This window comes from Micropterus dolomieu, linkage group LG04 (assembly GCF_021292245.1).
Source record: "Micropterus dolomieu isolate WLL.071019.BEF.003 ecotype Adirondacks linkage group LG04, ASM2129224v1, whole genome shotgun sequence".
In the NCBI taxonomy this organism is placed as follows: domain Eukaryota; kingdom Metazoa; phylum Chordata; class Actinopteri; order Centrarchiformes; family Centrarchidae; genus Micropterus; species Micropterus dolomieu.
In genome coordinates this window covers 4,983,370-4,997,684 of record NC_060153.1, presented here as the reverse complement: position 1 = coordinate 4,997,684, position 14,315 = coordinate 4,983,370, and the positions used below count along the sequence as shown (strand labels likewise).

General features: G+C 43.8%; 1 protein-coding gene across 4 annotated transcripts in view; it reads right to left on the bottom strand.

Moving 5' to 3' along the window:
- Nucleotides 1-14,315, bottom strand: part of fam193a (family with sequence similarity 193 member A) — a 29,119-nt gene that overhangs the window by 1,904 nt on the left and 12,900 nt on the right. For 3 of the 4 annotated variants that reach the window (XM_046048142.1, XM_046048143.1, XM_046048145.1), the window contains 19 exons: nucleotides 12,544-12,719; nucleotides 12,268-12,435; nucleotides 11,601-11,847; nucleotides 11,326-11,450; nucleotides 11,019-11,166; nucleotides 10,836-10,907; nucleotides 10,652-10,726; nucleotides 10,446-10,558; nucleotides 9,837-10,079; nucleotides 9,488-9,635; nucleotides 9,146-9,292; nucleotides 8,155-8,424; nucleotides 7,125-7,347; nucleotides 6,676-7,032; nucleotides 5,226-5,508; nucleotides 4,880-5,066; nucleotides 4,327-4,566; nucleotides 3,306-4,206; nucleotides 2,054-2,135 (listed from right to left, as the gene is read on the bottom strand). In XM_046048142.1, coding sequence (XP_045904098.1) covers nucleotides 2,054-2,135; nucleotides 3,306-4,206; nucleotides 4,327-4,566; nucleotides 4,880-5,066; nucleotides 5,226-5,508; nucleotides 6,676-7,032; nucleotides 7,125-7,347; nucleotides 8,155-8,424; nucleotides 9,146-9,292; nucleotides 9,488-9,635; nucleotides 9,837-10,079; nucleotides 10,446-10,558; nucleotides 10,652-10,726; nucleotides 10,836-10,907; nucleotides 11,019-11,166; nucleotides 11,326-11,450; nucleotides 11,601-11,847; nucleotides 12,268-12,435; nucleotides 12,544-12,719 — 4,205 coding nt within the window. The remainder of the gene's footprint in view (nucleotides 1-2,053; nucleotides 2,136-3,305; nucleotides 4,207-4,326; nucleotides 4,567-4,879; nucleotides 5,067-5,225; nucleotides 5,509-6,675; nucleotides 7,033-7,124; nucleotides 7,348-8,154; nucleotides 8,425-9,145; nucleotides 9,293-9,487; nucleotides 9,636-9,836; nucleotides 10,080-10,445; nucleotides 10,559-10,651; nucleotides 10,727-10,835; nucleotides 10,908-11,018; nucleotides 11,167-11,325; nucleotides 11,451-11,600; nucleotides 11,848-12,267; nucleotides 12,436-12,543; nucleotides 12,720-14,315) is intronic. The other variant, XM_046048144.1, reaches the window with a different exon arrangement.

Genomic DNA, 14,315 nt, shown 5'->3' with positions numbered 1-14,315 from the left:
TTAAGACTACCTGTGGCCAAGACTGAACGACCATCGTTGGTATCTTCACCTGAGGTCAATAGGTTACGTTTGTTGAGTTTCCTGGGAAGTGATGAAAGGACAGCATTGTAAGTGGGGGATAAGTGGTGGCGTAGACCCCCTCCCCTGTTCAATGACGGCTTCTCAACCCTGGTGTAGATGGCTTCCTTGACACCTCTTTCAAACCATCCATCTTCTCTGTCTAAAATGTGCACCTGGTGGTCCTCAAACGAGTGTCCTCTGTCCTTCAGATGTAAGTAGACTGCAGAGTCTTGACCTGAGGAGTTGGCCCTTCTGTGTTGAGCCATGCGTTTGTGTAGTGGTTGTTTAGTCTCCCCAATATACAGGTCTGTGCATTCCTCACTGCATTGGACCGCATACACTAGATTGCTTTTCTTGTGTTTGGGTGTGCGGTCTTTGGGGTGTACCAGCATCCGTCTTAGTGTGTTCTTGGGTTTAAAAAACACAGGGATGTTATGTTTGTTGAAAATCCTCCTGATTTTCTCTGATACTCCAGACACGTATGGAATCACAATGTTGTTGCGTTTGACCTTCTTTTCCTCATCCCCTGTAGTTTTGTTCTTCTTGGATCTTGTGGCTGTTTTCACAAAGGTCCATTTAGGGTAGGTGGTGGGTGGTGTGATTCACACCACCCACTGGAGCACAAGCTAGGGGTCATGAGAACACTGCACCACAGAGCGGAAAACATACCAACAAGCGCCCAAGCCAGAGAGAAGGAACAGAACCACCTGAAGGGGGCACTTACAGCCTGTGGATACCCTAAATGGACCTTTCTGTCTCACTAGGTCCACACGCAGGCAGATGAACCACCGCTGTAGCCTCCTCATGTGCAGGAGGCCCAGGGGGAACACCACGTAAGCTGCTGACATGAGGCCCAGGAGCCCCATGACCGAAAGCGCTGCGCTCTCAGGAAGGAAGAATCCAGCACCAAGCCCACGTAGGCGAGTGTCTGGGAGGGAAAACGAAGTGCTTTTGCAACATGTGACCAGGCTGTTCATCCACCTCTCCATTGAACAGGAAAGGAGCCACTCAGAGTATCACTCTGAAAGTGGTCAGAAATGCTGATGAGGTGCCCTAGTGGCCATGAAGTGAAGCCAGTTCTGCCCATGCCGCCGGGTGGGCGACACCCATCCGCGACCCATGGGGGGCCTGCCCCTAAGGGGGAGGGATGCCGGCCATGGCAGCCTTCCACACACAGTTAAGGAGGGTTGGAGAGCCCTCCTGTGTGTGGTGGGAGGACCTGCACGAGGCAGTTCTCGTGGGTCGGCCGCCTTACCGCACTCCCACAGAGCAGAGGGGGGCGGGGGGAAACGCTGTCGCCGGGTTGTCCAGACGACGCAGCGTATACACACTCGTGGATCATAACCCCGTCGCTCCCCCAGTGTGGGGAGGGAGGCAGGCAGGGGTTGGCGACATGGAAAATGAACTGTTTGTGACATCGGAGCCAGACTGCATGAAGGCTGTCCAGCCAGCTGCAGCTAATGTGGAGCGACGTGGGCAGACGGGGTCACCCTGGTCAGCTGATTCAGGCAGACTGCATGTGAGAGTCACGTTAGCTATCTTTTAGCTCAACGTTAGCTCCCTGTTAGGCCGAGGCCGGTGTCATTGGCAGTGGAACCTGGAGTGAGCGCTTGGCCGGTGCAATCAGGTCCGAGGCACACCTCGCAGCGGGGACGGAGATCACTCAGCACGATGTAGCCCATGTAGCAGATGCCGCACATCCGTCTGGTTGTGGCGGTGTCTCGCCCCGTTCTGGCCAGCTTGCTGGAAGACATCGTTCTTTTCAGCCTCCCGGCTGAAAAATCTTCTGCTCTTTGAACAGCTCAGTGCTGAAGAAAAATGGGAAGGCTGGATCTCACCGTTGTATATATACACACAAGGTGCGGACGTGTGAGAGGTCCACGCCGTAGGTTGGCGTAGACAAAATTTATCAGTGCCGCACAGGGGTGCGTACAGCTAAACCCAATAGCGATGGCCTTAGAGGGCAAAGCCTATACACATATAATACACATACCTTTTGAAATATTCCACCTCCCTCTCAGTTTCATCCATTTCAGTGCTATCCAGGTCGATGTCTTTGGGCAAGAATACATCATCTAAAACAAAACAACACACATGCATGTAATTAAAATTCAACGAGGTACAGTTAGAGAAAATTTCCCAAAGCAAAGGTCTGGAACATCATAACGACAAATCTGGGTTATTATTCAGTACCATAATGTATAGTTGTATCAACATATGTTTTTAATCAACAACTGACTGTCAAATCAAATATTTGAACAATATTTAGGCTACTGTCAGTTTTCATGTCAAACTGGAGGGATAATAAATAATAGCTTCTAATAATAAATTAATTAAAATACATTTAAGTAAACTAAAGGCTACATAAAATTTTTATTTTTTAAATGTGCATCTTAAAATAAAGTACTTAATTTCAGAAAAAATAAAATAAAAAGTGTAGCATGAAGTAACTGAAGTGTAGTCCCAACCAATTTTACACCCTCAACATACCTTAACAAATGAACAGCTTTAATACCTCCTCTTCTCTTTTATTCCCTTTTATATAGCTACCCCTTCCCTACTTTCTCTTGTTTAGTGAGAAGCGTGAGCTGTGGCTTGTCCTGTCAGTTAGGATTGGAGATATGAGATATATTCTGGTTTTGAACAGCCCATGGGAAGAATGTACATGTAAGAATCTGCCATGTGAAATCTCTTCTCTCTTTCATCTCCTCTCTACGTGTGTATCTTACTTGCGGACTTGACTCGCAATGCTTTTCGGAATGCACAGATTTGTTTGGCTGAGCAGCCATGAGACGATTGGAACACACGCAATTGGTCGGTGAGTTTCCTGGGGCGCTAAACCAGTACAGCTAATGCTAGAAAATCTACGTGGGTTGAAATAGAAACGCTCCGTCACGAGGTGGAAATCCTCAATAATAAACAGGTTTTTGGTCCAGGTCCGGAGAGGAGGGCACTGTGCAAGGTGCACAGCGAACACATTCACTAACCACACTGTAGTTTTGTGGTTATGTCACAGAACACCCAAAACACAAATTAGGAACTAGACCAGGCTGTCCTTGCTCTGTTTAGGACATAGATCGTATTTTCGTTGCTTAGCATGATGTTTGTGGAGCCACATCAGTTATTTCAGCAGTAAAGCTGGTCAAGAATAAGATTAAGACAAAACTACTGGACATATACTGTTTTATGGTTAACACATAAAACTAAACCTTCAAAATCTAATTGTGAATCATAATAATACCAACCTATTGAGCTGTTCATCTTGTCTCCCTTCTTCTTCTTGTTCTTCTTTGCCTTGCCTTTGGGCTGTGGGGATTCTGCACTGGGAGGTTTGCCATTCTGCTGGGCCTGCTCTGTATGGGAGGCTGGAGGGGGAGATGGGGAAGGGTTTGACACAGGTGGACTTCTCCTCTCTTCCTTTATGTGGGTCAGCAGTTGTTGGTGCTGCTGCCTTTTTCCACTGATGCTTCTGTTATTACTCCTATCCTCCCTCCTTGGTTCAGTGGTTGGGAGAGGAGTCAGGGCCTCAGCAGGCCTGATCCGCGTTGCTTTGGTGTCTGTTGTAGTGGTGGGGGCGGTGCCATTAGCTAGCTTCCCTGTCACATCTGAGCTCTTGGGCAACTCTGGAGCTTTCTTTAAAGCAGCTTCACAAGTTGCCAATTTAGCAGAATGCTTAGCTTTAACTTTACTGTTGACCTCAATCTGAGATGTAGAAGTGCCATTGTGGAGGGAGGCTGGACAGTTGTGAACATTGGTCTCTGTAGAAAACCTCTTCTCACTGGTGTGTCTTGGGCTGTGCAGTGTGTTGGGCCGGGGTATTGGGTCAAACCGGGTTTCATTCTGGTCAGGGAGGCGGATGAGGGTTTGAAGCAGCTGTGACTTTCCATTCTGTAGGTTATCTAGGACGTTCTGAGCTGTCTGTTTGAGGGGCTGTGGGTTGTTCTGAGGGGGAGCGGTGTTTTCCTTTGCTTTCTCTTTCTTTTTCTTCTTGGCAGCACGGTGTTGCTGCAGCTCCTGCAGCCGAAGCAGTTCCTTTTGAAGCGCTGCCTCTTCCTCTTCCTGCCGCTGTCGCCGTTGCTGCTCTTCCAACACCTGCTGCTCCTCCCTTTCACGGGCCTCTGCCTCCAGACGGGCCTTCTCCTCCATCTGAAGCACACGGAGACATACACTTTCAGCATTCCAGCAACTGTGACTGCAATCCTAGTAACTAGCAGAGTTACTGTATTTCTATGTGGTTTAGACTGGATAGATATACACTGGAGTTACCTTCTTTTGTTTATGCCTGGCCCGTTTGGCTGCCTTTGAACTGGAGGCAGGTTTATTGTCGGCACTGTTGATGAACTGCAACAGGTCCTCCACCCGCCTGTGGTCCTCCACCCCTCCATCTCGTTCTATTATCGGTTGCTGCTCTTCACGTTTTGGCTGCTCCTCCTTACGTTTTGTCAGACGCAAACGCAGCTTCTCCCGCATCTCAGCATAGTTTCGACTGGTAGGAGCAGCTGGAGGCTAAGAATAAAACAGAGAATGATGCAATCAATAAGGATACTATGAATACATTATCATTAAGCTAATAAACAACGATTACCTAGACTGTAAATGCCATAGTTCAGTTTTTTGTTTTACTTAATGTACAAGGTATCACAACCAAATGTCTATTTAAAATCAATTTGTTACATCTATACTTTAACTTAAAATAAACTCAATGCAGAATTTAAATTAAAATGTTTAATTAAATAATAAGTCATTTGCATCCGCCAAAAAATGTGTTTATTTGAGGTGAACATAGCTTATTCCAGTGAGTAGTAAATGTGTATCTTACCCCGCCATGCCCAAAGAATTCGCAGTAGCAGCAGTCACAGTACTTTCCTTCTTTCTGGTTGGTGGAAGTGGAAGTGGAGGAGCTGTGTTCCGAGCAGCTGTCCTCGTCCTGACTCTCCTCTCCATCGTACGGTTGGTGCTCGTAGGCCCCATTCCCCTCACACCGATGGCCTTCACAGTCGGGATCACTGAAAAGAATGATACTTAAAACTGGTCCCTATAAATACTTTTCCCCCATCAAAAATAGCAATCACTTTTCCAAACAATCAGCTTATTAGTAATTAATATTACATTTCATTATTGGGCGTCCATCTTTAAGAGTCTGTGAGATATGGTAGTGGTCTTACCTGCAGACACTAGGCGGGGCACTGATAGGACCATCTGCGGAAGAGGCTGGAGGCTCAGCTGGCGGGAGGCACAGACCCTGGTGGGCCTCCATGAAGTCTGGGGCTGGAGCGGCCATCTTCGGAAAGGGCTGGGATCCCATTGTGGGAAGGTGTGTGGTGGGTGCTGGGGGAAGGCTGGGGCCCGAAAGTGGAGGGAGGGACGTCAGTCCTGTAGGGCCATTTCTAGGGGTGGCTGCAGTGGGTTGCCTATGGTCCTCTTTACCTATACTGTGAAATACATCATCTGGAGGAGACAAAGATATATTGGATGAGAACATGGTTTAGTTATTCTTTGTCCCAGAACCAACTATTTACAAGATGCATGTTATTCACAGAGTTCTCATACAATGGACCAAGTTACCAAACAACATCAAATACCAAAATTCACTAGCACTCATTTATTAGAAAAAGATTCACTTAAAATGGATTTTCTGTTATTCTGTATATATATCCATGATGTTTGCTTTGACATATTTGGTTTTTTCTCTATTCTCTAAAAAGGATAAATTTGTTTTATTTATTTTTCTGCATTAGTTATGCTATAATAGTGAACATTAACAAGCTGGGTAGTTAAGCTTAGGAAATGTTTAATGATGTAAAAGGGAGAAAAAGTCTTGTATCAAGGTAAGCTACACAGGCCAACGACGTGGTCCAGGAACTTGTCTCTTCTCCTCGCAATGCTGGCCCTCAAATATCAGTCAACCACAGCCATGAGAAAGAAACCCAGAGGCCCGAATCTTATGCTCCGTTTCCAAACTGTCCAAAAACAGTTTTATCCTCTTTTGAAAAATAGAAAACTATGTACAATAGCTGCATTATAATTTTAATTTATATTTCCTTACTCAAAAAAGGGGGGAGAAATAAAATTTCAGTTTGACTTTAATGCAGAACTGAGTAACTACACTTGTCTGTATTTTGACTGCAGTTTGTTTTTACCAGATTGATTTAATCCACTATAGTGGATGCTAATATTAAATCATGGATTCAAACCTTCATACAGTAACAACAAATGCCTTATTAGTGCTGCGACTGCTCTTTGAGTGCAATTCCTTTACCAAAGCCACATGTGCATGCCTGGTGTAATTGCCTTTATAAAATGTCTCACTCAAAATGGTTTTATAAACTTCTGAGGTTCAGGCAGTTAATACTTAACAATTACCTAAAAACTATTGTACCAGACAAACTAAATGATTTTCTTGCTGAAGAGATGTGATTAATGAATAGCAACCGTCAACATGTTCTTCTTCTAGAGAAAGGGGGAATTACATTTTACAACTCACTTGGAAAGTCAAAAAGCAAAACATTTTCCTTGATTGGTTTAACAGGGTGTCCTTGTGTGGCCCATAATTTAATTATAAAAAAGGCCCATCATCAGTACAAACCTATCTACTACTCCTACCTCCTATATTACCTAAAGAGTTGGGTCTTTTAGATGATAGGTGGAAGGGTGGGTTATTACTTGACTGGACAGTGGTGGCAGTGCAGGACACGGAGGACGTGGAGGCGGAGGTGGCCATCGTCACTCTGTTGGTCTCCATGAAGGCATCCTGGAAATTGTAGAGACACTTCTTCTTGGCGCCGCTCTTCTTCTGCTCTTTGGCTTCTGAAGAGGAACATGACGACGACGATGACGATGATGAAGACGATGACAATGATGAGGAAGTGGAAGAGGGTATAGGGGTGGGCAATGAGGGCTGTTCCCCTTGGGGGCTTATAGATGATGTTGGAGGGAGGGGCACGTCAGCAAGGGGTGGTCCAAGCATGTCACCTGTTGATAAATCATGCAAGACAACTAATGATTTTAACTGTCTTTGACTTGCTGAAATTATTATTATTATTTTAAATTGCTGGTCATATCACCTGGCAGGGACTCAGGCAACAGGACAGACGGATTCCAGCTCTTCATCACAGCAGCATCCCACAGGTTCTCAAACTTAAGTGAGAGGCACTGCAGTGAGCTGTTCCAGTCACCTGCACCACCCGCACCGCCAAAGCAGTTCTGGTAGACGTGGTCGGGTAACGATGGACTGAAGGCCGGCTGCTTGGCCGCCGAGTGGTTTGATGTAGGGTTTGGGGGTAGAGGCTTGTGGGGAAAAAAAATAAGTTAAGTTACGCTAGGGCTACACAGCCTGCATGGCGAGCACATGTGTGTTGCAGAACTTTTCATTCTGGCGCCCATGTCAACATGTTAGAGCAGCCAGTGAAAATTATTGATAGTCATCATATAGACATACCAGCAACATTACACCTTTCACTGCAGTTTGAATGTCTTTATCTGTAGAACATGTCGCAGATACATAAAACAAATTAATTAAATTGTTTTTAACCTAATACCTCCTGTATCCGTTTAGATTAAAAGCCCTCTAGTATTTCTGTGGACAGAATCCATTAATGTGTTATTAAGGCTTTTATTTAAAGGCAAACTCAATGTAAAAATATAAGACTGGCAATAGCAGGGCCGCAATAGCAGGGCCACAACAGCAACGCTGTTTGTGTAGACACCACACACACGTGAGTAACAGCAGATCAGCGAGGTAGCAATCATAAACACGTAGAGGTAGGCAGTGTGGCCCTAGCATCAGAAAGCAAATTAAGTTATTAGTTTGAGTTTTTGAGATCACATGATTTGAGCTGGCGTTCAATTCAGTTGTGAATCACTTTTGAATTCTCCCAGATTGGGTTCAGTCTGACCCCTTGTGGCAGACAATTAAAATGACCGTAAATAAGTACTGAGTGAAACTAGAATACAACTAAGCTCAGTCTTGTTCCTGGAACCTTAAAAAAATCCCCTGTGATAAGGAAATGAATCAATTTTCCCTTAAAGAGACTCTCATAGCTACCATTTAACACACTGTAAAAAGAAATGAATCTGGAAGAAACTTCTCCTCACCTTGTTGTGTGTGAGAGGAGGACTGGGAGGGTAGAGTGTAGGGTGCAGTAAGGGCCGGGAAAAGTTGTGTAGGGGCAGGTGGCCATGAATGTGGGGGTAAAGGTGGAGGGCAGGGGGAGTCTTGCTGTCTGTGAAGAACTGGTGTCCAACAGTGGGAGGAGGTGCAGCGTGGAGCCGACTAGGGGGCAGGCATGTGGCAGGGCCCAGGGTGGAGGAGTTGGGGTCCTGGTTGCACACATGACACTCGCAGGCATGCTGGACCTGTTCTATCTGAGAGTGGTAACACAAATTCAGTTGAAGTTTGGGGGTTTCAGCAGTTGGTCAGACAAAACAAAACAAGGGAGATGTCACCTTGGACATTTTTTCACATTTTATTGACATAATATGAATTAGTAATGAACATTTTCCCTACAGTCAAGGATATAAAATGGGAACTAGGGTGAGGCACAGTGTGTTTTTCGATACTAGTACTAGAGTAGTATGATGACAGAGTTTCGGTATGATTGAATATGGACAAGTTTTTCTATCCAAACAAGAGAAGCCAAACTTCTCAACTGTCAAGATGTCTAAAGAGTATCAGAACTTGGTCTAAATAACGAAAGCGACTTACAATTGCTATTGTTATCAGAGGTTGCACGCCTCTGGAGCAACTAAGGGTTAAGTGTCTTGCTCAGGGACACATTGATGGATAATAATCCACAACAAAGGCATGTGTCTTATCTATATCACTATGGACACATTTTGGTCAGCACTAGAAAAAGTACCGTTATTTGATAATCCGCACAAATAGGGGCTACTTTCTAAAGGATCCCTAAACCAAAATGTCCTTTGTATCCACTGCTATGAAAAAGAATCATGTGAAATGCTGTGATTGTTGTCATTCCTTTTTAGGAACAACAGGAACATACTTAAAAAGGAATAACTGTTATGTGCAACAGGTTCATTCACTACATTTCCAATATTAAAAATCTCATTAAAAGTGTTTTAACACCTGTTGGTGGTTGTAAGAAGGTGGAGGACTGCTGGTCTTTCCTGAGGAAAGCTGCTCCTGCTGCCCTCGGGGTTCCCCACCAACCTCACCATCAGCTTCCTCCTCGTCACCCTCGGATGAACTGCTGCTGCTCGTAATGTGAGGGGACTGAAATGACAGAAATGGGTTAAACAAAGAAGACTCAATTAGGAAATAGGTGAGGAATTATACACAAAACATTTCCCGAAATATGGGTAACCCACTCATAATGAACATTAGATTCATCATCCAGAAACTCGGCAGGGAAATTCACAACTAATCTTGGGCATTTTTTGAAGTAACATTCTACAGTACAGAACTCACCCCTGCTTTTAGTGCCATGTTTTCACCTTCCCCATTGTGGAGGCCGTTTACAGCAGCAGTAACAACACTGTTATCCTCATAACCACTCATGGGGTAGATGTCCCCGAACTTACTGGACAACGGAGGCACTTCATCATCATCACTAATACTAGAAGAAGAGAGAAATGAGTAATCATGTTAGGGGGAAGTGAAAGAGGGGGAAATTATTGTTTATTGGAAGAAGTGTGCAATTATGATCATCGAATATACACAACACTAAACTGTGCCTGAAAGTTTTTTTTTTTTTTTGTTTTTTTTTTAAACAAAGCATTAACATCCATTTAATGACATCGTGGTATCGCCAACTTACAAAGTGTTGGTATCCCCTTTGGGCAGAATGAGCCTTGGATGCTGCTGAATGGTGATGGGAGAACTTGAGTTGGAGCCAGATGCTGAACTGCCGGAGGAGAGACTGGGAGGGTGCACCTCTGCCAGGTAGTCACGGGGAGGTTCCCCTTGCAGGGGCAGCTTGATGTGGAGGTCCTCAGCAATGGGAGAGTCCATGATGCCACATGTCAGGATGTGGGAGAGACTACAGTCATCGCACGTGCACCTGTTGGTAGGGGTGGGTGACAGCATTAACTCAATATTGATTTGGTAATCAATCAAGAATTGCAGATGCAACCATACACATGAAACACAAACAGCAAAGTTCAGAATGTTCTCATTCTTTAGCTCAGTGATTAGGTGAGACGTGCATTATGTTCAGTGAGGGATCAAATTCCCTGACAACACAAAGTTAGGGAATGAAATCTTTCATAAATTTAAAAATATTTGACATGAGACGATCATAACAAACACGTTAACAGACTAAAAAGGTAAATGAGACTAAATTTTCTTAACATTTGTGAGTAAAGGCACTGAAAGCAGAATGACCCCAGAAAAGAAAATGACATACCAGTGAATCCTGGAAACTTACCTTCTACGATAATTGCAATTTGGACAATCTGGAATACTCAGACGAGATGAGAGCATTCTCATAGTGTCCGTGAAGTTGTTTTCCCCGTCAGGGGACTTCTTACTGTTAGGTAACTATAGAAAAAACAACAACAAATAAAAACTGCTCTGAGGCTCAGAAATTCACATTTTAAACTGCCATAATGGGTTTATATTCGTGTTGTGTACCTGTTCTTCTATAAATCTTCTCTGCTTAAAGAACTCCCAGTCCTCCTTCAGCATTCGCTGCTTACTCTTCAAAGTCTGGAAATGTGCAGATAATGATAAGCACATAAACTTCCATAAATTAAGTAAATTAGAACTTGAAGGTAGGATAAAGTTGACTGTGTTCAGATAATAATTTATCTCTTACGTTTTTGCTAATCAAGGACTTGTGTGGCTCTGTTCTTTGGTTGAGACTTTGACCATCCACCTTAAAAAGCAGCTGCAAAAAGAGACATCCATATAGCTTTAATTACTGCGTCTTCATCAAACACCACCACCTTTTTTTTACAAATACTGTTATTTTCTGTGTTTATGTTTTGGATGTGTATACCTGTTCATCTACATAGTCATCAATCCTCTTCTCACACTCCTGCCATTCAACAGCCACAGAATCCATCTCCTGCTGCAGCTGCTGGTAGCTTTCTAACAAGTTCCTGTACATATCTTCATTATATGAATCATGGGAGGCTGTGCCATGTCTAAAAAAAAGGATGGAAAATGACACAAACGCTATTAAAAACAAAACTAAAACACTTAATTTGGAACATTGGCCTTAGTTGGAAGTAAAGTAGAAGATTAAGAGATAATAACGGATGAGTAACTCAGTATATTTTTAAACTAGTAAAACTATATCTTACTTCAGCTGCGCAACCAGTGCAGGTAAACTGCTGTGCAAGATCGGTTCTGAGAACACTAGATTCTCAAAAAGGTGCTTGTTGTGCAGCTCCCACGTCACCTGGAATTTCTGGAGGTGCTCATTCTCCTGAGAGAAAAAAGTATTAAAATCATAGTTGCAGCAAATTCAGTAAAACAGGCCACACCCACAACTAAGGAGTGATTTGCCTAGGATGGCACCTGCAGGACAGCTAACACATCATAGCTGTGGCTCTGGCTACACATAAGGTAAACTGACCAGGGTGAGCAGGAAGCTACTGATGGTACGTGCAGCTTGACAGAGGGCGCTGTACTCTTCCAGCAGCAGGGAGATGAACTGGTAGGCCTGAGGAGGACCATGGGCTGCAGCCATTGTCCCCCCTGGTCCTGTGGTCTTGGGACCTGTAGATAGGTGCTTCAATAGCCGCACCTTCATTTCCAAGACGTATTCACGAGCCTGCTGCTCCAACCGTTGATACAGCTGGTAGGGGTCTTTCTCACAGAGTCTACAGGAGGAAAATGAAACAATGAAAGTTAAAAATGCTAAGAAATTGAGACTGGACAATTTGACATAAATACCAACCAAACATTTTTGGGTAAGTGCCTCCTATTGATGTTACCAGATAAAACTGTTTTTCTCTCCATGATCTCACATTGGTCTAAAGTATTAAAAATTTCCCTCAGTAAGTCACAGCACAGCTTGAGATCCTGTTTCAATATGAAATACATCATATCAAAAAAATAAAGATGGCATTTTATGGGGGAATTACAGTAGAGAAGGTAGGAGTTTCAGCTTGTTGGCATCATTGCCTTCAAAGGCTCTTAGGCATCTGATTGTTTTTACAGAGGTTTTTGCAGTTAACTGGAGACCCCTAGTGGACAAACATCCTAAAAAAAAAAAAAGAGGAATAAGACAGCATTTATACCTATCGACCAGCTCCTTCATGCCCTCTTTGTCTCTCTCCAGGGGCTGGTCATGGTCATCTGCTAGCGGTGTTCCTGTCTGACGGTAGATGCAGCGCACCAGGTAGCGAACCTCCGACCAGTGGTTCTGCAGCTGCTGTGACTCCCTCTCTGACTCAGCAGAGATCTCACTGTCATTCAGAACATACATTCATAAAGATCACATCAACTTTAAAACACAAAGATTAACTAAAAAATTTAAATGAAATTTACTTCAATGGTAATCACTCTGAACTGACCGTCTCTCATTGCAGGCTTCACAGCTGCACACTGTATCAGCAGGCATTGGTGCGGTGAGGTCCGGGGCAGGGAGCATGGGTAGCGTAGGCACAGCAGTGGTCAGTCTGTCCCCTGTGGCTGCCTCCTGGCCCAGGTTTCCGTTACCCACAGGCATGTGCAAAAGGAAGTCTTGGCTCTGTGGGAAATATGAAAAACAGCACGCTAAAGATACAGAATATTTATTCAAGATGCAGAGATTTAAAGAAACTTATCAATTACTGTGTCACAAATATTGATGTTGATTGGTTTTTCATGCGCCAATATTAAGACAATTTTAACTAACTCAATATCAGAACTAAGATGACAAAAACAGTTTCTAGAATCTGCACCACACTGCAGTGTTTCCCATTTATTGATTTATTTGTGGCGACACAAATAAATGCAGTAGAATGCAGCTGTGTTGTCGAGATGAGCACTAGGGGTGTGGAAAATAAGTTATTTTTAGATGCATCGCGATGCAGACTTGGACGATTATGAATCGATTCACAAATGTCAATCAATAAACTAGAGGTTAATTGATAAGGTAATGTTGACGGAAAGAAAAAGGCAGAACTTGGAAATGCGGAAGTGCAGCTCCGGACTATCTGTGGTGTACACACAACGGAGACGTGTGGTTCTCCCTGTTCGGCACAGATAGGCAGCTGTTGATTGAATGACTGCCGCTACTATACTTTCACATGATCAATAAAAAAAAAAAAATCACTGTGCAACTAACTTAATGATTTTCACCCGCACACTGTGCAGCCTGGTAGCGCTTAGCTTAGCCTCTGCTCATTCTTCATTGGACAGCGACGTGACAGGCGGAAGTAGGTGACGGAGAAAGCGAGTGGAGCAGAGGAAAATATGAGCGCTACGTTTCAGTCTGGCAGTAAATGTACAGTGTCGGTCACATTGTGCGTTAATTCAAGTCTGTCTGTTTTCAACTACTGGAAAAGTGAAGACAGTTAGCGCTAGTTAACATCTCTTCAGACTGCGGTCTGGAAGACGTTGGTTGGTAGTTCAAGTTCGTTTGTTGTCATTCACCCTCTTATTGAGTACACAAATGAACAAAATGCCGTTTCTCAAGGCCCATGGTGCTCAATACAAGATTACAATATCAACTTACTAGACGAGACAAAAAAAAGGAACAGATATATTAAGGTGGAGTGAACATGGTGTGGCTGGAGCATTGTAAAGTGCGTAGTTTAGCCCCTATCTGACTTTATACTAATAACAGCAGTCTCAGAAATAAAAATAGCAGCAACAGAGGTCAGTAATAATGCTATACAATGTACATTTTTATGAAGTTACATTAAATAGCTGCATTTCATTACTGCCTACTTGTTTGGATTGTTAATACAAATACTTCAATTTAAAAGTATTCACTCAATGAGAAAAATGCATCTTTATCCAATTCTTTTTACAAATCGCATCATACCACTCATAATCGTAATGAGGTACCTCGAAATTCCCACCCTTGAGGTGATGCATCGAGATATTGAATAGTTGACCTGATAATCGTAATCGAATCGTGAGACCAGTGAAGATGCACACCCCTAGTTAGCACGCTGTTATCGACTGCACCCCACTCCTCCCCACATGGGCGGCGCCACATTGCACATTAATTCTGTGGGAAAAAATGTACTGTGCATTTACAGATGTTTCTGGTGGTATCTCTTAAAGCTAATCAGCCTGTTTCTTCCATGCTGGCATTTCACTTACTACAACGTAACCTCCCCCCCCCCCCCCCCCC